This window comes from Rattus rattus, chromosome 9, assembly GCF_011064425.1.
Source record: "Rattus rattus isolate New Zealand chromosome 9, Rrattus_CSIRO_v1, whole genome shotgun sequence".
Lineage (NCBI taxonomy): Eukaryota > Metazoa > Chordata > Mammalia > Rodentia > Muridae > Rattus > Rattus rattus.
In genome coordinates this window covers 3,341,108-3,366,277 of record NC_046162.1, presented here as the reverse complement: position 1 = coordinate 3,366,277, position 25,170 = coordinate 3,341,108, and the positions used below count along the sequence as shown (strand labels likewise).

Genomic DNA, 25,170 nt, shown 5'->3' with positions numbered 1-25,170 from the left:
CCGGTATAGACAAGGATGACCTTGAACTTCTGATCCTGTGTCACCACACCTACCTACTGCAGTCCTTTTTTTTTTGTTTGTTTCTTTGGGGATTTTGTTGTTTGTTTGTTTTGTTTTGTTTTGTTTTGATTTGTTTTGTTTTTGAGACGGGGTTTCTCTGTGTAGCCCTGGCTCTCCTGGAACTCACTCTACAGACCAGGCTGGCCTCAAACTCAAAGATCTACCTGCCTCTGCCTCCTGAATCCTGGGATTCAAAGCATGGACCACTGATGTTGCTGCCGCCATCACCCGGCTCCCCTTCCTCCCTTTCCTTCCTTCCTTTCCTTCCTTCCTTTCCTTCCTTCCTTCCTTTCCTTCCTTCCTTTCCTTCCTTCTTTCCTTCCTTTCTTCCTTTCCTTCCTGCCTTCCTTTCCCTCCTCCCTTTCCTTCCTTCATTTCCTTCCTCCCTTTCCTTCCTTTCCTTCCTTTCCTTCCTTCCTTTCCTTTCCTGCCTTCCTTTCCCTCCTCCCTTTCCTTTCCTCCCCTCTTTTCCTCTCCTCTCCTTCCTCCTTCTCCTTTCCTTCCTCTCCCTTCCTTTCCTTCCTGCCTTCCTTTCCCTCCTCCCTTTCCTTTCCTTTCCTTCCTTCTTTTCCTTTCCTTCTTTCCTTACTTTTATTTTACATGTACAGGTATTTTGCCTACATGTATATCTGTGCACCCTTATGGGCCTGTGACAGTAGATGCCAGAAGAGGATATTGGCTGCCCTGGACCTGGAGCTACAAGCGATTGTGAACTATCATGTTGGTGCTGGGAACCAAACCCAGGCCCTCTGAAAGAACTGCCAGTCAGTGCTCCTAACCCCTGAGCCCATCTCCCCAGCCTCCCTACTGAAGCTCTTCAAAGCATTCATTTTGGGGCTGGAGTTGACTCAGTGGTTAAGAGCACTTGTTCTTGGGGCCTGGAGAGATGGCTCAGCGGTTAAGAGCACCCGATGACTCTTCCAGAGGTCCTGAGTTCAATTCCCCAGCAACCACATGGTGGCTCACAACCATCTGTAAAGAGATCTGATGCCCTCTCCTGGTGTGTCTGAAGACAGCGACAGTGTACTTATATATAATAAATGAATAAATCTTAAAAAAAAAAAAAAAAGGGGGCTGGGGATTTAGCTCAGTGGTAGAGCGCTTACCTAGGAAGCGCAAGGCCCTGGGTTCGGTCCCCAGCTCCGAAAAAAGAACCAAAAAAAAAAAAAGAGCACTTGTTCCTTACAAAGCACTCCCTAGTGATTCTCAGAACCCACATGGAGGCTCGCCACTTCTTCAGGCACCAGGCACACATGTGGTGTACAGACATGTGTGCAGGCAAAGTGCTCTGACCAATAAAAGGCATCATAAATTTTTTTTTTTTTTTTAAAGCACCCATTTCCGGGGAGATCTCTCTGGGTACGCAGGTTTTGCTTACTGACAAGAAATAAGAGCAAGTTCCAAATTTAAAAGTGCTTGTGATCTGAGCACAACCGTGGTCAGCAGTTTCTCCTGTGCAAAGGGACTCCTGCCTCTGGGCCTGTGAGTCAGCACTCTGTATCCACCTCTGCTTCTGCTTCTGCCAGAGCAGCCACTGTTCCCATGATGCTAGTCACATAGGGGAAGGATTTCAGCATGAAGTTGTGGGCTGCCTTGCCCTTTCCCTCCACAGTCATTGTCTAGACTCATCTAAGTGGTTAGTAGCTCAGAGTATGACGGTACCTACCTCCAATCCCCACACTTAGAAGACTGAGGCAGGAGGATTACGCCACACTGAGCCAAATTCTAATACCTTTTTAAAATTTTTTTTAAAGATTTATTTATTTATTTTATGTAAGTATACTGTAGCTGTCTTCAGACACACCAGAAGAGGGCACCAGATCCCATTACAGATGGTTGTGAGCCACCATGTGGTTGCTGGGATTTGAACTCAGGACCCCTGGAAGAGCAGTCAGTGCTCTCAACCACTGAGCCATCACTCCAGCCCCAAATTCTAATACCTTAAAGATTGGTATGCTAAATGAGAATTGATACTCTCCCCCTTATCTATCTATCTATCTATCTATCTATCTATCTATCTATCTACCTATCTATCTATCTATCTATCTTTCCCTCTCCTCATTCTCAAAAGGTCTCACTGTGTACCCCTGGCTGGGATTAACTATGCAGACCATACCAGCCACAAACTCACAGACATTCACCTGTCTCCCCTGAGTGTTGAGATGAAAACTGTATCTCAACACGCTTAGCCTTCCCTTAATTCATCATCACCACCTTCATGGTGTGCGTGCACACACACGATGTGGACATGTTTGGTGCCTGGCACAGTAGACTTGTGGAGGCCACTGCACAACCTCGTCAGCCATCACCTGCTACCTTTGCGTGGATGCTGAGGATTGAACTCAGGTCCTTAGGGTGCATCCTCAGGCAGCAAAGGCTTTACTCACTGAGCCTCACCGCCCCTCCTCCCCTGCACTCTCCACTTTCCGCTCACTTTGGGTTAATCTCAGCTCTATTTGGACATCTTTGTTCATCTAGGTAATCAATTCCCATCGCCGTGGCTCCACTGCTTCCCATTTGTAACAATATACAATTTCAGGAGGGGTTTGCTTTTTGTGTTTCGGGGTCTTTTTTTTTTTTGATTGTTTGTTAGTTTTGGCTTTTTTTTTTTTTTTTTTTTTTTTTTTTTTTTTTGGTTTTGGATTTCTGAGACAGGGTTTCTCTGTGTAGCCATGGCTGTCTTAGAACTTGCTCCTCAAACTCAGTGATCCATCTGCCTCTGCCTCCCAAGTGCTGTGATTAAAGGCCCAACAAGGGGCTGGAGAGATGGCTCAGTGATTAAGAGCTCTGACTGCTCTTCCAGAGGTCCTGAGTTCAAGTCCCAGCAACCACATGGTGGCTCACAACCATCTGTAATGGAATCAGATGCCCTCTTCTGGTGTGTCTGAAGGCAGCTACAGTGTACTCACATACATAAAATAAATAAATAAATTTAAAAATGAAAGGCCCAGCAAACAGCCCAGCTCTTGCCTCTGACCTTATATTTGCCCCACCCCAGCCAACTATGTTGTTGCGACTGTGAGGGAGGGTCTTTTGAGGGAAGGTCTTCTGAGGGAGGGTCTTCCCTGTGAATACTTCCTAGCTGTGATCTCAGACCAGACTTCTGGGCTTGTCTCTTAGATCACTTGTGATCCTATTACACTGACTAACAAGATTAACCACAAAGTGGACAAAAAAAAAAAAAATTTTGTCTTGGATGTTGGGCACCAGTGAACCAGAAGATGAAACGTTCAGGCCATCAACCTCAAGTAAACATTCTGGCCCCTGGTGAGCCTGGGGTAAGGTCCATCTGTGCTGGATCAGCGCCAGTGTCTTTGCCCCATTCCAAGCGATGTAGGGAGGGGGTCATCAAGCACTGTGCTTTGCCTTGAAGGCTCCCTTTGGTGCCTCTCAGCAGGTTACCCAACCCGGCAAGTGGGAGTGACTACCCTGGATCTTCTACATGAAAGCAGCCCTCATTCCCACATGCTTCCAGCAGTAACTTTAGCAGGGCAGGGAGAGGGCTAAAGGAATTCCAGGAGAATAGGAAAGAGATTGAGACAGAAAAAAATATTGGTTGAAATACCTATATTTTTCAGACTTGAAGAAAGGCATTAATTAACCAATTCGAACAGCCCAGTTAACCTTTAGAATCCCAGCAACCACATGATAGCTCACAACCATCTATAATGGGATCTGATGCTCTCTTCTGGTAAATAAATCTAAAGGGAAGGAAGGATCAGTAGTATTTACTGTTCTGGCAGTGGACCTAGAATCCAGTACTTATGTGGCAGTCATAACTTCATATCCTCTGGCCTCCTAGGACACCTACATGTGTGTGATGTACACAAACTCATGCAGGTACAAAACATACACATGAATAAAAAAATAAAAGTAATAGTAATAATTAACAATGAAAGAGCTGAAGACATGGCTTAGTGGTTAAAAGTAACCACATGGTGGCTCACAACCATCATGTGATCTGATGCTCTCTTCTGACCTGCAGGTGTACATGCAGATAGAACACTCATAAAATAAATAAATCTTCTAAAAAATTAATAATAGGGGTTGGGGATTTAGCTCAGTGGTAGAGCGCTTGCCTAGCAAGCGCAAGGCCCTGGGTTTGGTCCTCAGCTCCAAAAATAAATAAATAAATAAATAAATAAATAAATAAATAAATAAATAAATAAATAATAAAATTAATAGTAAAAGAATCATGGCTGGAGAGATGGCTCAGCGGTTAAGAGCACTGACTGCTCTTCCCGAGGTCCTGAGTTCAATTCCCAACAACCACATGGTGGCTCACAACCATCTGTAATGAGATCTGATGCCCTCTTCTGGTGTGTCTGAAGGCAGCTACAGTGTACTCACATACATTAAATAATTAATTCTTAGGGCTGGAGAGATGGCTCAGTGGTTAAGAGCACTGACTGCTCTTCCAGAGGTCCTGAGTTCAAATCCCAGCAGCCACATGGTGGCTCACAACCATCTGTAATGGGATCTGATGCCCTCTTCAGGTGTGTGAAGACAGCTACAGTGTACTTATATATAATAAAATAAATAAATCTTTAAAAAAAAAGGGGGGGGTTGGGGATTTAGCTCAGTGGTAGAGTGCTTGCCTAGCAAACGCAAGGCCCTGGGTTCGGTCCCCAGCTCCGAAAAAAAAAAGGAAAAGGAAAAAGAAAAAAAAAAAAAAAAGAATCAGTGCAGAGCCCTGCCTGGTGTTACAAAGCCAGCTCTCCCAATACTTGGGAAGATTTTAAAATCAAGGGCTGTCAGGGTAACCTACAGGTTAAAATAAATAAACGCATTCATCTGGGGGTGGTAGAAAACTTGTCTAGCATGCTCAGGCACTGGGTTTAAACTTCAGCAAGGCACGGACTTGGTGTAGTGACCCATGCTTGGAATGCCAGCCAGCACATTGGAGGTGGAGGAGAATCGGTTTATCTACATGATGAGTTCGAGGACAGCTTAGGCTACAAGGAATCCTGTCCGAACAGCAACAATCGGAACAACAGATGCTGGAGATCTGCCTCCATGCTTAAGGGCACGTGCTGCACTGAGTCTGGATCCCAGCACCCAGGGATGGGCCAGGGAAGGACTGTAACACCAGCCATACTGAGAATAGAGAGGATTGAAGGACCTGCTCACTGCCAGCTTCTGAAAGGAACAAGAGCTCAAGGGTCTGGGAGATACTCTACCCCAGAGAATAAGGTGAAAGTGATGGAGAAGGATGACCAGTGACGACGACTTCTTCTTCTTCTTCTTCTTCTTCTTCTTCTTCTTCTTCTTCTTCTTCTTCTTCTTCTTCTTCTTCTTCTTCTTCTTCTTCTCCTTCTGCTTCTTCTTCTTCTACTTCTTCTTCTTCTTCTTCTTCTTCTTCTTCTTCTTCTTCTTCTTCTTCTTCTTCTTCTTCTTCTTCTTCTTCTTCTTCTTCTTCTTCTTCTTCTTCTTCTTCTTCTTCTTCTTCTTCTTCACAAGAAACTCCAGTATTTCTTTTTTTTTTTTTTTTTTTTCGGAGCTGGGGACCGGACCCAGGGCCTTGCATTTGCTAGGCAAGCGCTCTACCACTGAGCTAAATCCCCAACCCCCAGTATTTCTTTTTTAATTTTTAAAATTTGTTTATTTATTCAGACACACCAGAAGATGGCATCAGATCCCATTACAGATGGTTGTGAGCCACCATGTGGTTGCCAGGATTTGAACTCAGGACCTCTGGAAGAGCAGTCAGTGCTCTTAACCACTGAGCCATCTTTCCAGCCCAACCAATGACTTCTGGCCTTTGTGCAGAGACATACACACTCATACACATGTGCCTACATCACACACACACACACACTCATATACACACATATATTAGACACATATACACATGTGCATACATTACACATATACATGTGCATATATCACGCACATATACATGTGTATACATCATATATGCACACTCATACACATACATATCACACATATACACATGTGAATACACTACACATACACATTCATACACGTGAACACGTCACATACAGGCTCATACACATGTACCTATGCCACACACACTTATATATGCTCATACACACATATATTACACACATATACACATGTGCACACACTACACAGTCATACACATGCACATATATATCACACATGCATACTCATACACACATATAAATATCACACACATATATACATATGAATAGACTACACATACTCATACACACATGTCACATACATACATGTGCATCTGCTACATGTACATACATCACATACACACTCATACACATGTGCTTACACTACACGTACACTCTATGAATAAATTAAATAGAAACGCAGCTGAGTGTGGTGGCAATGCCTTTTTTCCCTTTATTTCTTTATTATGTTTTGTTTTTGTTTTTGTTTTGCCAAGCTTTTACTTTTATTACTTAAAAAAGTTGCACATTTATTTTGCTCTCTGACTCTGTGCTTGTGCCTTCAACACTTTGACAACGATTTTCTGCTCCTCAGTAAGGAAAGCCCGCTTGATCTGTCATGGACACATGGTACACGTGGAGCCACTATAGGCCCTGACGTGCTTCTTTGCCTTAGACAATTTCATAAGGACTTTGGGTCTCACACAGCACGAACCCCTCGCAGTCTGCCTGGGCATCTGCCACATGCGGATTTAGGTGCTTTCCCACCCTTCTTGGTGTAAAGGTAAACAATCCTGTTGCCAGGGTTCGAGACAGCCTAGGTTTTTTTAGAGACTGTATTGGAGGAAAGCCTGCGATGGTATTTCAAACGCTGGACCGTCCTCAGTGCCTCTAAGCACCGTCCCCGGAAGAGAGCTTTTTTTTTTCCTAACACAGGTTTTCTCGATGTAGCTCTGGCTGTCCTGGAACTCGCTCTGTACACCAGGCTGGGCTCAAAATTAGAGATCCGCCTGCCTCTGCCTCTTGGGTGTTGGGATTAAAGGAGTGTGCTGTTAGCAGGGCAGTGGCCAGGCAAGCCTTTAACTGCAGCACTCTGGAGGCAGAGGCACCTGGTCTACGGAGCGAATTCCAAGACCGCCAGGGCTACACAGAGAAATCCCGTCTTGAAAAAGCCAAACCGGGGTTGGGGATTTGGCTTAGTGGTAGAGCGCTTGCCTAGCAAGCGCAAGGCCGTGGGTTCGGTCCCCAGCTCCGGAAAAAAAAAGAAAAGAAAAAACAACAAACAAAAACCAAAACCCCCGGGTTGGGGATTTAGCTCAGTGGTAGAGCGCTTGCCTATGAAGCGCAAGGCCCTGGGTTCGGTCCCCAGCTCCGAAAAAAAGAACCCCCCCCAAAAAAAAATTTACTTTATGTTTGAGTCCTCTATTTGAATGTACATCTGCATGCCATAAGAGGGCATCAGATCCCATTGTAGAATAGTCGTGAGCCACCTTGTGGTTGTTGGGAATTGAACGCAGAAAGAGCAGCCAGGGCTCTTAACCAGCCCTGGCAATGCATTTTTTTTTTTTTTTTTGTGTTAAGGGTTCTTTTTTAATGTATAAAATTATTTATTGTCAATAAATTTTTATTTAAGTGGTTGGTTTGATTTCTTTGCTGTCCATCCAGGCACTCTGAAAATAGCCCTTTCTCAAGGGCATCCAGTTGTGCGTTTTAGCCCTCTTTTATCTGTCTTTTCTCATTGGCAACTTTTAAGTTCTTAGCCAGAAGATTTGTGGATTTCTTCAATTTACTTTAGGGACCCTTCTGCAACTAGCTTTAAAAACCATTTTAAGGTAGGTTTCCCTTGTGACACCCAACATCTCTGTAGAGTCTTTCATATCCATTCCTAACACTCAGAATCCTAATCTTTATGAAGGAAATGCCAGTGCTTCTAGAAACAAAACCAAAATTGCACATCAGTTTTGTACTTTGTTAGCTGTCTTGTAGTTCCTTCCCACAGACCTAACACACAGTCCTGCGAGTCAAGCAAAACCACAAGTTACTATATGAGGCGTTTCCAACGATGTGTGGCTACTAAGGAAGCCCCATCGGGATAGACCTCAAAGCATTTTTTTTTTAATACTTTTATTTATTTAGTATATATGAGTACATTGTAGCTGTCTTCAGATACACCAGAATCTGTTATAGATGGTTGTGAGCCATCATGTGGTTGCTGGGAATTGAACTCAGGACTCTGGAAGAGCAGTCAATGCTCTTTTTTTTTTTTTTTTTTTTAAGATTTATTCATTTATTATATATAATTACACTGTAGCTGTCTTCAGATACACCAGAAGAGGGCATCGGATCTCTTTACAGATGGTTGTGAGCCACCATGTGGTTGCTGGGATTTGAACTCAGGACCTCGGGAAGAGCAGTCGGTGCTCTTAACCACTGAGCCATCTCTCCAGCCCCTGGCAATGCTTTTAATCCTGGTATTTAAATAGAACTCTGAGGGGTTGGGGATTTAGCTCAGTGGAAGAGCGCTGCCTAGCAAGCTCAAGGCCCCTGGGTTGGGTCCTCAGTCTCCGAAAAAGAAGAGAAAAAAAAAAAAAATTAGAACTCTGTGAGTTCAAGACCAGCCTGGTTTACATAGCTAGTTCTGGGCCAACTACGCCATTAGAACCTATCTGAAAAAAAAAAAAAAAAAAAAAAGAAGAAAGGAAGAAAAAGACACATGAGAATAAACAGCTGGGATACATGAGGCTCTGTCTTACAACAACAACAACAGAAACAAAATAAAAAACTAACTAAATAAATATACCTAAATCCCTATCAATAACACTGAAATATTAACGGTCTAAGTACTAAAATTAAAGGCAGAGAGAGAGGCAAGGGTAGTGTAAGCCAGAGGCTGAAGCAAGAAGAGAGTTTGAACCCAGGAGTTGGAGTCAACCTAAGCACTAGAGAGAGGCCTCATCTCTCCTCCCTGTTCTCCACCCCCTCCCCCCAAGGGCTGGAATTAAATTTAAAGTCTTAAAGACAAATTCCCGTCCAGGCAGGTCTTGAACCTGCAATTCTCCCTCAGCCATAGTTATAGCCTTGGCTGACTAGAACAGAATTTTTTCTTTAATTTCATTTAATTAGTCCATGTTGTATGGGCATTTTCCCTGTGTAGCTTTCCCTGGGCACCGCCTGTGTGCCTGGCACCTGATGCGCTCAGAGGAAGTTGTTATATCCCCTAGGTCTGGAGTTAGAAATGGTTGTGAGCTACTGTGTGGGTTCTGGGAACCAAAGCATGGGCCTCTGAAGGGCAGCCAGGTCTCTTAAGACCTGGACCACCTCCCTAGTCCTAGCAGAGTATTTTTTCCAGTTCACACAGATTGTGAGAGTCTATTCCATGAAATAATAAAATAAATGTTAAATGAATACATAATTTGAGTCTTGTCTGGGAGAGCATTCCTCTCATCCCAGCACTAGGGACAGGGGAGGCACGAAGGCCATGAGTTCCAACCCAGCCTCTCCTACATATGGAAAGCAGGTACAGCAGCAAGGATTACACCTTTGTCATAAAGGCAAACAAAACAATTCCCAGCTCCCACCTGTGGTACACAGGTGAGGCTGGAGAGATGGCTGAGGGGTTAAGAGGGCAGTGCTGCTCTTCCAGAGGATCTGCTTTTGGTTTCTGGCACCCATCCTGGACAGCTCACAACTGTTCAATGTAAATCATTTTTCTTTGGGGGTGGGTTGAGAAAGAATTCCTCAGAGAGCTTGCCTCTACCTTCTGACCACCCTGCTAGTAAATTAAAAAAAATTTTTAGTCTAGAGAGAGATGTTTAAACAAAATTTTAAAAATTCCAATAAATAAATAAGTTGAAAATTAAAGATGTAGTAACAGAACTGACAAACAGTCCAACTGTCAAACCTAGTTAGAGCCAGTTGGTATTTGCGATGGCTACTCCTCTATAAAGTAGATAATAATATTTGACTGTGGTGTGTGTGTGTGTGTGTGTGTGTGTGTGTGTGTGTGTGTGTGTGTGTGTGTCTATAAATTATTTCTTCATTAACTTTTTTCCCTGCAGTACTGGAGTTGGTCGAGCCCAAGTATGGGGTCAAGCTATGGGGTCACGTTTTCTCCATGGAACGCCTGACAGTCAAGCGCTCCGTCCCTGAGCTGCACCCTGATTTTAATGGAGATTAGTGTTAGAAGGCCCCACCAGCTCCAGGGGACAAGGTGAGGGGGCCCCAGTGGGCCCCTTGGGGTGGAGGCAGGGCGGGGCGGGTTGATGCGTGGCACCGCCCACTGCCCTCTGCGCGCTGCGTGCAGCTCCGCGCCAGCCCGCACCATGGGCTGCCTGTTCGATCGCGCCGCGCTGCGGGCGCTGTTGTGCGGGCCACGCTTTCAGTGCCTGCTGGTTCGCCCCAGTTCCGGTGAGTCCTGTGCCGGTGGGGAACTGGGCGGATGGCGGCCACTCGGCCTTTGTTTGCGCACGTGTGGCAGCCAAAGGCTTGGTCTTGTCCCGGAGGACTGTGCAAGTACAACCCTCAGTAGCCAAGGGCCAGGGCTTTCAGCAGAAACTAGAGCCTGAGCGGGGAGAGTAGCAGACGCGTGACTCCTAAAGCTGTGGGGTCACGTTCTCCCCATGGAACGGTTGTTGCCAGGGTATTGAAACCTGAGCCAGAGCAGGCCTAAGACAACCCCGCCATTTCCTGGGGTCTCGGCCCTTGCTATCCATTTATGGAACGCTTTCTGAGAGCCAGATAACCGGTGTTCCTTTCATGAACCTTGGAAATTGAATAGTCTCAACAAGGCACAGACCAGCAGGCATCAGCGTTCTGGGGCTACCCTGGGTCTCCTGTCACTTGGGGAACTTGCAAGTTTGGGAGACGCCCCTCCTTTTTTTCAGCCTGTTGAGTCTTAGTGGGCATCCATTGTGACCTGAGGATAGAGGCTGATCCCTCCTCTCTTAACTTGGTGTTTCTCCTAACTTGGTACATTTTGTGAGACAACCAGGGGCTAGGACTGTCAGAAGTAGCATTTGGTCTTGGAGAAGACCCTTAATGCCCTGGCCGAAGCAGGAGCTTGGCAACTGCAGACTCCCTTAAGTGTTCTCCCCAGGGCCAGCCTCGAAGCTAAGTTCCTTTCCTAAGGTGTGAATCATCCTCTCTCCTTGTCCTTCTCAATTCCTTGGTCCCCAGCACTCAGCCCGCCTAGACATCGTACACTAACACTCCTTGGTTCCAATGTTTCTCCACACCCAAAGGATAAGTCCCTGTGGGCAGGCCTGGGCTCACACTGGTACCTGGAGTCATGTGAGGCACGACATGGTGGGGTTCGGGGGTGGGGGGATCACCAGGCCTCTCTGGCCCCTAAGTTATCTGAGCCTTTTCAGGGAGACCATCTCCACCTTGGGCAGCTTCTGCTACTGTATCGTAGCAGGCAATTTCCAGTCCTGTGATGTCTGAGCTCTGTCAGGGATCTAGGTGTGGGAGACCTGAAAATATGGAGCGTCCTCACACCCGACTTGTCCTTTTCTACAGGAGGGCCCCCCTGGCCCCAAGAGCGGACCCTGGTTGCTGTGAAGCCAGATGGGGTACAGAGGAGGCTAGTGGGGACTGTGATACACCGCTTTGAGAGGCGGGGCTTCAAGCTGGTGGGGATGAAGATGTTGCAGGTATCCGTCTCTTAGGACTGGCTTCTGTTGCAAGGGTTGGGAGGTAACCTTTGTGGGAGCTAGATTATGTAGTTGTGTCTGAAAGGTGCCCCCAAACCCAGAACACCAATTGGGGGTTTATTCTCCAAGGGTTGGTCTCACCGGTCTTTCCACACAGGCACCAGAGAGCATCCTTGCTGAGCACTACCGGGACCTACAGAGGAAGCCATTCTACCCAGCCCTCATCAGCTACATGAGCTCCGGGCCAGTGGTGGCCATGGTACAGCAGGACAGGGGCAATGGAACAGGGGTTTGGGGTGTCCTCCCCCAAGCAAAGGAAAGGGCTTGGATTGAGCTCAGAGCACCTGGGATCACCAGCTTCTCACGCAGGAACCTCTGTATCTGTGACGCAGGTCTGGGAAGGCCACAATGTGGTCCACATCTCAAGGGCCATGATAGGACACACGGACTCAACAGAGGCAGCCCCTGGGACAATCAGGGGCGACTTCAGTGTTCACATCAGCAGGTATGGAGACCCTGACACCTTTAGTCTCCCCATGTGGGGTAAAGAAGGTCAGAATTTGTCAGGTGGTGGTAACACAAGCTTTTAATCCCAGCACTCAGGAGGCAGGATCTCTGTGAGTTTGAGGACAGACTGATCACACAGGGAGTTCCAGGACAGCCAGGGAAACCCTGTCACAAAAAAAGAAAGAAAAGAAAAGAAAGAAAGAAAGAAAGAAAGAAAGAAAGGAAGGAAGAAAGAGGGAGGAAAAGAGAGAAAGGAAGGAAGAAAGGAAGGAAGGAAGGAAGGTCCTTGAGAAGTTGGTATCTTGCTAGGCTGAAAGAAAAGACAATTTTTTTTTTTCGAGATATGTTCTCAGGTAGGCCAGACTAGCTCTGAGCGTATTGTGTAGTCCAGGTTGTCTTGAACTCCTTATCCTCTTGCTTCTACTGCCTGAGTTTTGAGCTTACAGTAGGCTTCCGTGCCTGACTAAAACCACTTTTTCCTGGCTCTTTAGTATTCTGTTTTGGTCGCCAACCATGAGGGTCATCTCCGATACCTGGTAGGGAGAGGCAGCTCTCAGAAGTTGCTCTGTAGGCTGGCCTCTGAGCTTGGAAGAAACTAAGGCCAGGAGAGATGGAAATGTCCAGCCCCTGTTGCTTCCCACCCTTTCTCCTTCCTCCTCCCTTAGTTTTTTGTTTTTGTTTTTGTTTTTTTGTTTTTTTTTGTTTTGTTTTGTTTTGTTTTTCAGATAGGATCTCATGTATTCTATCTAGGCTGTTCTCAAACTAATTATATTACTGAGCATAGCCATAAATATGTACTTCCCCTGCCTCTGCCTCCCAAGTACTAGATTATGGCGCTGGAGAGCAAAATCAGGGCTCTGTGCGTGCTAGGCAAGCAAGCACTCTACCAACTGAGCTTCATCTCTAGCTCTGGTCTCCCTTTTATTTATTTATTTTTATTTCTTTTTTAATTGTGTGTGCATATGCCTGTAGTGCCTGTGGGAGCCAGAAGAGGGCGCTAGATGCCCAGGAGCCGGCGTTACAGGTCGTTGTGAACCACAGTATTTGAGTGCTGGGAACCGAGGTCAGGTTCTCTGCAGGAGCAGGATGTGCTCTTAGCTGCTGTGCCACCTGTCAGCCCCTCTCTTCCTTTCTAAGACAGGGTCTCCCTCTGTAATCCTGACTGGCCATGAACTAAAGGCAATCCTGCAACCAATCTCTGCTTCTTCAGCGCTGCGTTATATATAGGCATGTAGCACCGTAACCAGCTCTAGAACGTCTCTCTTCCATACAGTCACCTTGCTCCCCTGACAGAGGGCAGCAGGCTAGAGGCAAGTTACCTCACCATTCCCATCTCTCGCAGGAATGTCATTCATGCTAGCGATTCCGTGGACGGGGCCCAGAGGGAGATCGAGCTATGGTTTCAGAGCAGCGAACTATTGAACTGGGCAGACGGTGGTCACCACAGCAGCTGCTACCCTGCCTGAGAGTTTGCACTTGAGGGTCTGCCCATCAACTACCAACTACCTCTGGCAACAAGAACTCAAGCCCACATGTTTCCCATGTCCCCAAACCATTCCCTGCTCCCCTTCTGTCCAACGCCAGCCCAGGGGAGTCTAAGCCGCAACTTTATGTGCCTTTTTGTATCCTAAGCCAGCACAAATATTGGACCTTATCCTGTGCACAAAAGTGCCCGGCAACCTTTGGGGCATTGCCAAAGGTGACCTCGCCTGCCTCAAAGGACAGACATTAAAATTTTATGCTTAAAGTGGAAATGGTCTACTTACTCTTTCTGCTGTCTCAGCTTTGTGTGACCTTTCCCCACCCTCTGGTAGGGCACCAATTACAGAGCAGAGTAACAGTTCCCACCATTCCCAGTTGGCGAACCCATGAGTTCATTGGAATGGCTTATGGGAACGTGGATGGGAAATTCGCCACAGAAGCATGAGTGACCTCGGAACAGCTGAGTCCCCCCACCCAGTGACAACGAGCCTGGTGGAATCCTGCTTTCAGTTAACCTACCTCTTATATACCCTGTCATCCCTGCCCCCGAACCCCTGGGAATAGGGGGCACTAGGTGTGGGGTTACGACAAATCTGTAATGCTCTGGACTACTACTCCCCCAGTGCCACCCTAGTCCCAGGTACCATGGCATTCTACTTACTTCATTGTCACAACTATAGGTCACCAAGCAATGATGCTCCATGTCCCATAGTCATGTCACATGTGGAGGAAATTGCTTTAAAGATTTATTTTATGCATGTAAGTACACTGTAGCTGTCCTCAGACACACCAGAAGAGGGCATCAGATCCCAATACAGATGGTTGTGAGCCACCATGTGGTTGCTGGGATTTGAACTCAGGAGAGCAGTCAGTACTTCTAACCACTGAGCCATCTCTCCAGCCCCCCCAGGAAACTGCTTTACTCAAGCACTCTAATGAGTGCTTTTACACATGGTGTAAAACAGTAGACCTGAAGCTTAGCGCTTAACTCCCCCAGAAGGATCTCTTGACTTTGGTTAAATATATGAACCAGCAAGAGTCCAGGGCCCATGAAGTTGAGAATCCAAACGGAGTTCTTTGGCTGGTGCTGGTATAGTTCCCTCCCATCTGATTCGTCTGAGAGGGTAGCGACAAAGGATAGATGGGGCCTGAGGCTTCTTCAAGGCCTAGTGAGCCTGCAGTAGGAGCACACACCAGTCTTTGTGGGTATTGTGTGTCATGTCTCCTGAAGTTGGAACAGTAGAGGCTTACACTCCAAGGGCTACTCTCATCTCTCCCTCAGTGCAACCCAGGCACGGGAGAGCATCCTTCCCTCCTGACCATGATGATGACCACTGCCTGATGTCCATCTATTTTCACATTGACACGTGTAAGTCGCATCTCACCACTGATCCTGGAGTCACTGATACAGTAGCAGATACATTATGACAGCTTCTGAGATTAATTTGACAAGTCATTTCACTCTTTGACATCTAGGCAATGGAACCCAGTTCTGGGTTCTCAGCACTGGCTTCTGCCTGAGCAGCTTTACTTGAATTTCAGTGCAGTAATCCTTGCCAGCCAGCAAGAGGGTCACTCTGGAATTTCCACCCGGGTTAGCCACGCGAGGGCGCTATTGTGTGTGCAAGCTCCAGATCCTCTGCACTGGGAGGGAGTGTCCAAAATTGTCGGGAGTCCCGACTTCCACAGCTGATACCACGCCACCCAGCCAGCTTGGGTACATGGACTAAGCGGCTGCACCGACACCAACTGGGGAAGGAAACCGGATTCAACTGGCCGGAGCACCTCTCTACCTCTTGCCTCCTCCCAATTCGCAGTCCCAGCAGGCTGCGCGCCACCGAGGGTGGGGCCTGGTTGAGTGGGAAGAGGTGGAAGCTGGGAGTAGAAGGAAGGTGTGTGATAGGAGGGCGCGAAGGGAGTCTGGTGGGCGGAGTGGCGTGGGGGCAGGACTTTGATCCTGGATCTTTCTGGGCGAGCAACCCGCAGAACGTTGTGCATTGCGTCGAAAAGGCGCATCTGGTTCCCGATTCTACTCCCCACCCGCGACCGCACACAGCAAACATGGCCCAGCAGCCGCCTGACGTTGAGGAGGATGACTGTCTTTCTGAATACCACCACCTCTTCTGCCCGGACCTTCTCCAGTGAGCTAAAGCAGGGAACTAGGAGCGATCCGGAGTAGGGTCACGGGTCAAAAAACGAATCTGCCACTGGATGTGACAGCACAGAGGACAGACGCTCTGTACCCTGTTCCTGGGCAATCATAGAGCTGAAGTTTCTTGGGGTTCTGGAATGAGGGGATGAGGGACTGTGAGAGGAAGCTTGCTCACCTTTGCAAACATGTCTTTCTTGGTAACTGACTACGCAGAAAACTTTAGGCTAAATAGTCTCCTTCACCTCCAAAGTTCTAGGAAGCCTAAAAATAGCCGACTTTAAAGATTGCAGTTTTAGGGTTGGGGATTTGTGTCTAGCAAATCCATTAAGTTTTTTTTTCTCACCAGAACCATATTTTCCTTCACAACGACACTGGGTGGAAGTTCATGGGGTGAAAGGCCTCCATGGCCACTTATCTATTGACCTTTGGTTGACAGTCATCTATCGATCGATCTATCATCTATCTATCTATCTATCTATCTATCTATCTATCTATCTATCTATCTATCTATCTATCTATCTATCTCTATAGCTTTTCATGATGGGGTTTCTCTGTAAAGCCCTGGCTGTCCTGGAATTCTCTTTGTGGACCAGTCTGGCCTTTAATTCTTGGTCTCCTTGCCTCTACCTCTCACATGCCTGAATCCCAGACACGCTTCCCGCATCAAGCTAAAAGATTGTTTATTAAAGTAGATTCTAGGGACTAGAGAGATGGCTGAGTAAGTTCAGAGCACTTACTGTTCTTGCAGAGGATCCGGGTTCAATCCCCAGTATGCACATGAGGACTCAACTCTCTGTAGACACCTAGGCAAAACACTCATACTGGTAAAACAAATAAATATTTTTAAAAATGACTACATTTTCCTGTTTTCGAAGGGACAAAGTGGCTTTTATCACTGGTGGTGGTTCTGGGATTGGCTTCCGGATCGCCGAGATTTTCATGAGGTACACACTATTCTGGAACCCTCCCTGCCGCCTTACTTCCCTTTGGTTGGATCCTGGTGGGTTTTGGGGAGTAGTTGAATCTCCCTGGGGGTGGGGGTGGGGAGACAGGACCTTTAGGGTCTCCTAGAAGTAGATGAGACTGAGTGCCCAGCCTCAGAGCAACATAGGTTGATGGGGTTCCGCTGTCGTGGGAGATCAGTGTCTCTTGGACACAGGTTCTGTGGCCTCATTGAGAACTTTGCTACCAAAGCTGGTGGAGGCTCAGGATTAGGCTGAGGTGGAGGTAGAAGAACCCTTCTCCAGTCCTCCTCAGTACTCAGCTTTTCATAACTGGATGGGAGTCTGCACCCCTTGACTTAGGCCCCAGGAGTAGGTTATTATTCAGAGCTGGTGGCTCCATGCGATTTCTCCTAGTAGAACAAAGCTCTGTCTCTTCAGAGTCATGAAGATTAGATAAGTTAGTGTAGCTTCTGTGAAAACCTTTGGGACAGGTCACATACACTGTGTCACCAGGAGGCTCCCTCTCTCAAAATGGGCTCCCTGTCCTTCACTCCAGTGCCCCAGGAGGCCCTGCACAGATTGGCACCAGTAGCCCACCACACCCTCTCTGCCATGTACATAGTATCTGGGGTAGGGTACACCAAGCCAGAGACGCATCAAAGAACCCTAGGAGGGGACAGCCATGGCATCCAGTAGTCTATCTAGGGTTACTCAGCTGTGTCCACCACCAGCCATGTTTCAGTCTTGATTCCTGGCTCAGGCCAAGAAACTAAGAATCTTGGGGAGTTCCTTCCGCAGTAGTACTTGGTGGGAGCTCCCCAGGGTGTGTCCCTCATACTTTCCTTCTCAGACCTGCCTTCTCGGTTTGTAGGCATGGCTGCCACACTGTCATCGTCAGCAGGAGTCTGCCGAGAGTGTCCGAGGTGAGAAGAAGGCTGTGGGGAAGAGTCCTGAGACCCGGAGGATAGAAGCAAAATAAAATCGGTTTCTTCTTGCATAGAGGAACTCAGTGGAAGCGACCCTCAGAGATACCCTTGACTTTTTTTTTTTTTAGAAGTTTTGGCTGTCTATTGGGGTCCCGTGTTTATTGGGTCACAGTTTTAGAAGTAATATGGTTCCAGAATGCTTCAGTGGGATCATCAGTATTAAAAGCCATCGTTCCAGCCATCTAGGTCCAGGAGGAATGGCCTGGAGTAAGGGGTGGAGTTTGGGACAGGTGACAGGTTATAGAGAATGCAGGATGTCTAACCAACATCCGCCAGGGGTCTCGTCCCAGAGGTGCCTATTTTCTTTTTTTTTTTTTATATATATATTTATGTTATTTAGTGATTTTTTTTATTAACTTGAGTATTTCTTATATACATTTCGAGTGTTATTCCCTTTCCTGGTTTCCGGGCAAACATCCCCCTCCCCTTCTTTATGGGTGTTCCTCCCCATCCTCCCCCCTTGCCGCCCTCCCCAACAGTCTAGTTCACTGGGGTTCAGTCTTAGCAGGACCCAGGGCTTCCCCTTCCACTGGTGCTCTTACTAGGATATTCATTGCTACCTATGAGGTCAGAGTCCAGGGTCAGTCCATGTATAGTCTTTAGGTAGTGGCTTAGTCCCTGGAAGTTCTGGTAGAGGTGCCTATTTTCAAGCTAAGTCTCCTTGGCGGGGTATCCCAACAAACTTGGGGTCCTAATATAACCTAGATGAGTCATTCTCATGTATTTCTAAAGGGTATGCTACTCCAGGCTGACGCTGCTTCTCCGGACTAAGGCTGCTATCCAACTCTCTCTCTGCTGTCTTAGGCTGCTAAGAAGTTGGTTGCTGCCACTGGAAAGCGGTGTCTCCCTCTGTCTATGGATGTCCGAGTTCCCCCAGCTGTCATGGCTGCTGTGGACCAAGCGCTGAAAGAATTTGGCAAAATCGACATCCTCATTAACTGTGAGTCAGGTTCAGCGAGGCCGGAGTCTTCCGATCAGTTGGAAGCGCTGTTCGGAAGCTCCAGAACTCTGTTCCAGGGGTAGCAATGTGACAGGGAGCCTAGGTGTTTGTCTTGGCTCGGCTATGGCCTTACAGTTACTCAGGTAACAGCGCCTGTCCTGGCCCAGCCATGACCTTTCCACTTGACAGAGCCACCGTCTAATACAGGACTAGCTTTACTCTTTCCAAGTCATGGGTCAGCAAACCCTAAGCTACCCTGGATGCCCTCTGAACACAGCTAAGTCACATACAGGGTGCTCTTGTGTACTGAAATTTCTACTTTAGAAAAAAAAAGTTGGCTGAGGGCTGGAGGGAGTCAGTGGTTAAGAACATTGACTGGTCTTTCAGAGGACCCAGGTTCAATTCCCAGCGTTCACATGGCAGCTCACAACTGTCTGAAATGCCAAGATCGGACACCATCACATAGGTAAACGTAAATAAATTAAAAAATTAAAAAGCGGGCTGGCCTGGCAATGGTGGCACAGCCTTTAATCCTGGCACTCAGGAGGCAGAAGCAGAAGAATCTCTGTGTTCAAGGCCAGTCTAGTGTACAGAGTGAGTTCCAGGACAGCCAGGGCTACACAAACTATGTCTTGAAAAACAAACAAACAAACAAACAAAAAACAGCAGTAACAACAGAAACGTGGGTGGGCTGGGGAGATGGCTCAGCAGCTTAGAGCTAAGTCATACCCCTGGAACCCACATGGTGGAAGGAATGAATCTACTACAACCAGCTGTCCTTTGACCTCCACACGTATGCCACGGCACATGCACACCTACACACATCATAAATGTACACAAAGCAAATACATGTTAAAAGTATGGGCCGGCTCCCCAGGTATAGTGGCACACGCCTTTAGACTGAGCACTCACGGCACAGAGGCAGGGGGATCTCTTAGTGTGAGGCCAGCCTGGCCTACATAGTGAGTTCCAAGACAGCCAGAGTTACGTAAGAGACCCTGTCTCTAAATAAACAAATAAACCTATAAACCAATGTAATAGATTTAGGAACGGAGCTCAGCACACAGAAAGCCCCGGTTACTCTCATTAGCCCTGAGAAGAGAGTCGATTTCATAGCCTTTCAGAATAATTAAGTAGACAAAACAGAATTCTATATAATCATTTTACTGGATCTGCTACTACTCAAATGTTACTTACATGCTGGATAATTGATAATATGATCATATATCAAGGTTCAGTCTTATGGCCTCCACGGGCACCAGATGGTCACATGTTACACAGGCAGGCTAACACTTAACACAAAGTAAAGAGAACTATATACATATATGTTATTAAAAAGTAGTCAAAAATTTTAAAAAATGCAGACATCTTGTATGTTAGCCTCTTTGGAATGACCAAGTGCCACAAACTTGGTGACTTCAAAGAAGAGTTGCCATCCCTCAGTTCTAGAGGCCATCAGAAGCTGAAATCAGGTGTCATCAGAACTGTGCTCTCTGCAGGCTGCCGACGGGGATCGCTCTGTGACTTTACCTCAGCTTTCAGAGTTGTACCACTTCTTAGTGTTCCTTAGCTTGTGGCTGTGTCACCCCAATTTCTGACTTCATCTTCCTGTGACTCTTCTGCCTTTACATATTCTCTTTCTGTCCTCATGATCGAACCCCTGAGCAACACCCCAGATCCCCTTACCTCTTCTTAGAGAAAGAAATCAGTTAGTGTGTACCCTAATTCAGCATGACCTCAACTTGATAGTAAGCATTCTATTTCCTGTTCTTGTGGGATTTTTTGTTTGTTTTTTGAGACAGGGATTCTCTGGGTAGCCCTGGATGTCCTGGAACTCACTTGGTAGACCAGGCTGGCCTTGAACTCAGAGAAAATCTGCCTATCTCTGCTTCCTGGGAATAAAGATGTGTGCCATCATGCTTGGTTAAAGGCTCTATATTCAAATAAGGTCACATTCATAAAACAAAACAAAATAACAACAAAATATTAACCAACCAACAAACCAACAGTCTGTCATCCGTCTGACTGTCTGTCTGTCTGTCTGTCTATCTATCTATCTATCTATCTATCTATCTATCTATCTATCTATCTATCCCCATATTTTTGTGAGATAGAATCTCCTATAGCCCAGGCTGGAGTCAAACTATGTCCATGGGCTGGAGAGATGGCTCAGCAGATAAGAGCACTGTCTGCTCTTCCAGAGGTCCTGAGTTCAATTCCCAGCAACCACATGGTGATTCACAACCATCTGTAATGGGATCTGATGCTCTCTTCTGGTGTGAACAAACACAGCTACACTGTGCTCATATAAATAAATAAGTCTTAAAAAAAAAAAAAAACTATGTCCGTGAGAATAACATTGAACCTCTGATCTTTTTGCCTCTGCCCCCAAGTACTACCTTCATACTTGGTCTTAGGACTCTACTTCTTGGCATATCGTGTTCTATTCCATGTCTGTTGCCCAAGAAATCCTTTGAGTGGGCAACATCCTTCTTGTCTAGCTTAGACTACTTTCAGTGTCTCCATACTCTCACCGCCCTCAGGACAGCAGGAGCAGGCTCCTTTTCATGTTCTTCCCCCCCCCCCCGGAACTGGGGACTGAACCCAGGGCCTTGCACTTGCTAAGCAAGCGCTCTACCACTGAGCCAAATCCCCAACCCCTCCTTTTCATGTTCTTGACAGGGCCTAGCTCTCGAGTGCCTTGTCTTCTCAGAACCACAGTCCATCAGCTTTCCCCTTCTGTTCTCTAGGTGCTGCAGGGAACTTTTTATGCCCTGCCAGTGCATTGTCTTTCAATGCCTTTAAGACTGTGGTGGACATCGACACCCTTGGTACCTTCAATGTGTCTCGTGTGCTTTACGAGAAGTTCTTCCGGGTGGGTATCCTCCTGGTGGTGGTGGTGGTGGTAGTGGTGGTGGTGCAGTTTCCTCCTGTTGGCTACCTGCTCATCGCCCTCCCTTATATGTTTCAGGACCATGGAGGAGTGATCGTGAACATTACGGCCACCCTCAGTATGCGGGGGCAGGTGCTGCAGCTCCATGCAGGCGCTGCCAAGGCGGCTGTGGGTATGAGTGCCCCCATGGGCTGCCTCCCTTAACTCTCCCTGGAGGCCGATGATCTCCACATGAACTCGATCCTAGCTGTGGACACTGTGCACACTCACCCTGGCACTTGGGCTACCCCAGAGCAGAGCAGCCTCAGAATTTCCCCTCCTATATATATTTCTCTCATGCAGATGCTATGACGCGACACTTGGCTGTGGAGTGGGGTCCCCAGAATATCCGTGTCAACAGCCTGGCTCCTGGTGCCATCAGCGGCACTGAGGGTCTGCGGAGATTAGGTGAGTCTCTCTGGGAGCTGGGGCATCCATCGAAGCTTCTAGAAGTGTAGCAGGATATAAGCATTCTGTCTCACTGGGTGGTGGTGGCACGGGCTTTTAATCCCAGCACTTGAAAGGCAGAGGCAGAGCCAGGCAGATCTCGTGAGTTTGAGGCCAGCCTGGTCTACAGAGTGAGTTCCAGGACAGCCAGAGCTACACAGAGAAACCCTGTCTTAAAACAAATACAACGGGGTTGGGGATTTAGCTCAGTGGTAGAGCGCTTGCCTAGCAAGCGCAAGGCCCTGGGTTCGGTCCCCAGCTCCGAAAAAAAGAAAAAACAAACAAACAAACAAAAAAAAAACAAATACAACAACAACAGCACAACAACAACAATCTTCTTATTCAAGTCAAGAAATTACCTAAATGTTTAACCTTCTACCCTGTCTAACTTGGCCTACTCTGAGGGTCTTCAGTGTCCAACGGACATCACTTTCCCTCATGTGGGTTTTCAGTCAGTCTGCTGTTGGCCTTGGTAGAGCAACCGCTGTTTCCAGATGCTCTGGGTCAGGGAGAGAACTAGCTGGAGAGAGCAGCAGATGCCAGTGGTGTAGGAGCTCATTGACTTCCTATTGCTTTCCAGGAGGCCCCAAGGCCAGTTCGAAATTTAAGTATCTTTCAAGTCCTATTCCAAGACTCGGAACCAAGACAGAAATCGCCCACAGTGTGCTGTACCTAGCCAGCCCTCTGGCTTCCTATGTCTCAGGGATTGTGCTGGTGGTTGATGGTGGTAGCTGGATGACGCTCCCAAATGACATTGGGCGACTGCTAGAGTTTGAATCCTCCTCTGCTAAGCTGTAGGTAAGGTATTGCTCCCACTTCTTGGGGTCCCCATGTCCTTGGATGTCCCATCTTTTATTCTTTTCTTTTTTTTTTCTTTTTTTTTTTTTTTGAGCTGGGGCCCGAACCCAGGGCCTTGCGCTTGCTAGGCAAACGCTCTACCACTGAGCTAAATCCCCAACCCCCCCCATCTTTTATTCTAAGTGCAGCTATAAACTACCAGCCATGTTTTCATAGGAGCATCACTCCCCTTGTCCTGGCACAGAGGGGGCCCTGTGCCAGGTGCGCAGACACAGTCTCAAAGAAGGTGAAGAAAGTGAGCTCCTGACACTGGGTTTTCCCCAGTGACCTTATCCTTGTTCCTATTGGAGGAATACAGCCTTGAATTTGCAGTTTTCCTATCTTAGCCTCTAGAGTGTGGAGATTACAGAAGTACATGCTAGGATACAACTCTCTCTCTCTCTCTCTCTCTCTCTCTCTCTCTCTCTCTCTCTCTCTCTCTCGGACTTATTTCATGTATGTGGGTACACTGTCACTGTCTGAAGACACCAGAAGAGGGCATTGGGTGCCCATCTTTACAGATGGTTGTGAACCAGATGGTTGCTGGGGATTGAACTCAGGACCTCAAGAAGAGCAGTCAGTGCTTTTTTTTTTGGTTCTTTTTTTCGGAGCTGGGGACCGAACCCAGGGCCTTGCGCTTCCTAGGCAAGTGCTCTACCACTGAGCTAAATCCCCAACCCCAAGTCAGTGCTTTTAACTGCTGAACCATCTCTCTAACCCAACTTTTTCTTTTCTTCTCTTCTTTTCTTCTCTCTCTCTTTTTTCCACCTCCACTTTCTTCTTCTTCTCCTTCTTCTCCTCCTCTTTCTCCTCTTCCTCCTCCTCGTAAGTTCATCAGAGGACAAAGTTTATTCAATGTTGATTAATGATTACTTTTTATTAATTAATTAATTAACCTTACATCCTGATTGAAGCTTCCCCTCCCCCTCCCTTTCTTCTCAGAGAAGGGGAGTCCTTCCGTGGAGATCTGCCTTCTTCTTTTTTAAAGACAGGACCTCATGTACACTGTGTAGTTGAAGGTGATTTTACAGAAGATCTATCATGCCAATTTTTGCAGTGTTTGAAGAGCACACCCAAGGCTTCAAGCATGTTAAAGCAACAGAATCAACTGAACTACGTCCTCTACCCCAGGATACCTTTTTTGACACATAAACATTGATTATGCTTAAGAAAGTTGTACTGAGGAGGCCGTGTTCTTCATGGGGAAGGCTTCCTGTCTCACATAGGTCTATAGTCACACAGGGAATGTTGAATCTGATTGGGAAATCCAAGCCCACCTGCCCTTCCTCCGGGATCAAGCTATTTCCAAGCTCTGCCTCTCCTTTGCCCACATCCTGAGTAGAAATGGCCGGATTGTGAGCCTAGCCTGATACTTGCTTGCAGTATCTGAAGAGTTCCTATGATTTTACCAGAAAAAAAAATGCACTTTCTTGTAAAAAGAAAAAATCATCTTTTTTTACTGTAAAAATAGCTATGAGCTGGAATTTGTAAAAGTTTCTAGAAAGAAAATTTGAAAGATTGCTGACTGATTCTGTCACTGAATTGTGTTTCCTGTCTTTTTTTCCATGTCTCTTCAGCTTGGTTACTTCTTGTGCCCTCCTCCCACCAACTGAGCCCAGTCCTCCCCCCTCATACCCTCTTCCCACCAACAGAGACCAGTGCTCCCCACCACATTCCCATATCGAGCCGCCCCAGCAGCACAGCTCCCTGACTTCTTAGCAATGGACTACAGATCAGAGGGAGGTGTGGCACTGCGCCCACCCCGGTGGGAGGGAGCGTTTCCCCCCAGCCCCCAAAACCTTTCAGCCCTTTAGTCACCTGTCATCTTTGAACACCCAGCTCAACTTCAAATCCTGAGCATGCTCTGCTGTTTGTGGAGTTTTACTCCAGGCCCCTTTGGCCAGCACAGTATTGAGCTCTTAGCTGCTGGGCCAGCTCAGGGAGGACGCCACTTCAGTTCTCACTCAATGTGTAAAGTACAAGCAGTCCTGCTGCCCCATCCACGGGTGTCAGATAAGGGTCTACACTTACCTGCCAGCTACAGCACGTGGCCACAATGCTGATGCACCCAGAGCACTTGGTGTCCAGCTTTGTCTAGCAACCCTCGATAGTCCAGATGAGGCTTCTTTCTGAGGGGTCTTGACAAGAGGGTGGCTTCCCCCGGAGCCTGCGTCTGCTGCCTAATGTTTTAAGACTTGGGTGTGTGAAAGACTCAAGGGTACCTCTGCACAACCAGTGCACCTTCCTGGGAGTGGTTATACTGTGCAGACCAATGAGAGCTCATTATTTCTCAGGGTGTTAGTCCTTTGCCCATGCCTGCTGTCACACAGAGCCTCACAGTGGCTTC

At 47.1% G+C, this 25,170-nt stretch overlaps 2 protein-coding genes and 1 non-coding gene across 4 annotated transcripts; 2 read left to right on the top strand and 1 right to left on the bottom strand.

Moving 5' to 3' along the window:
- Positions 1-7,918: 7,918 nt before the first annotated feature.
- Positions 7,919-8,049, bottom strand: LOC116910690. The gene has a single exon (XR_004389219.1). It is a non-coding gene; the product is annotated as a small nucleolar RNA SNORA18 (small nucleolar RNA).
- Positions 8,050-10,254: 2,205 nt separating this feature from the next.
- Nme4 (NME/NM23 nucleoside diphosphate kinase 4) lies at positions 10,255-13,857 on the top strand. Its single transcript, XM_032912536.1, has 5 exons — positions 10,255-10,352; positions 11,463-11,596; positions 11,754-11,855; positions 11,989-12,101; positions 13,446-13,857. The coding sequence occupies exons 1-5, from the start codon at positions 10,268-10,270 to the stop codon at positions 13,567-13,569; spliced, it is 558 nt and encodes a 185-aa protein (XP_032768427.1). The 5' UTR covers positions 10,255-10,267; the 3' UTR covers positions 13,570-13,857.
- Positions 13,858-15,244: 1,387 nt separating this feature from the next.
- Decr2 (2,4-dienoyl-CoA reductase 2) lies at positions 15,245-24,365 on the top strand. 2 transcript variants are annotated; one of them, XM_032913589.1, is made up of 10 exons: positions 15,245-15,428; positions 15,596-15,726; positions 16,613-16,681; positions 17,553-17,604; positions 18,472-18,607; positions 21,358-21,482; positions 21,579-21,672; positions 21,843-21,947; positions 22,567-22,784; positions 23,881-24,365. In XM_032913589.1, the coding sequence occupies exons 2-9, from the start codon at positions 15,647-15,649 to the stop codon at positions 22,782-22,784; spliced, it is 879 nt and encodes a 292-aa protein (XP_032769480.1). In that variant the 5' UTR covers positions 15,245-15,428; positions 15,596-15,646; the 3' UTR covers positions 23,881-24,365. The 2 variants fall into 2 exon arrangements, with proteins under 2 accessions (XP_032769480.1, XP_032769479.1); XM_032913588.1 differs by having other exon boundaries at positions 15,246-15,477.
- The last annotated feature ends 805 nt before the right edge of the window (positions 24,366-25,170 follow it).

What these genes read in the sequence shown, in the direction of transcription:
- Nme4 (XM_032912536.1), top strand. Translation starts at nt 10,268, where the DNA reads ATGGGCTGCCTGTTCGATCGCGCCGCGCTGCGGGCGCTGTTGTGCGGG. An exon ending in GCTGGTTCGCCCCAGTTCCG is followed by an intron (nt 10,353 to 11,462) that starts GTGAGTCCTGTG and finishes CCTTTTCTACAG; the next exon opens with GAGGGCCCCCCTGGCCCCAA. An exon ending in TGGGGATGAAGATGTTGCAG is followed by an intron (nt 11,597 to 11,753) that starts GTATCCGTCTCT and finishes CTTTCCACACAG; the next exon opens with GCACCAGAGAGCATCCTTGC.
- Decr2 (XM_032913589.1), top strand. Translation starts at nt 15,647, where the DNA reads ATGGCCCAGCAGCCGCCTGACGTTGAGGAGGATGACTGTCTTTCTGAA. An exon ending in ATCGCCGAGATTTTCATGAG is followed by an intron (nt 16,682 to 17,552) that starts GTACACACTATT and finishes CTCGGTTTGTAG; the next exon opens with GCATGGCTGCCACACTGTCA. An exon ending in TGAGGGTCTGCGGAGATTAG is followed by an intron (nt 21,948 to 22,566) that starts GTGAGTCTCTCT and finishes ATTGCTTTCCAG; the next exon opens with GAGGCCCCAAGGCCAGTTCG.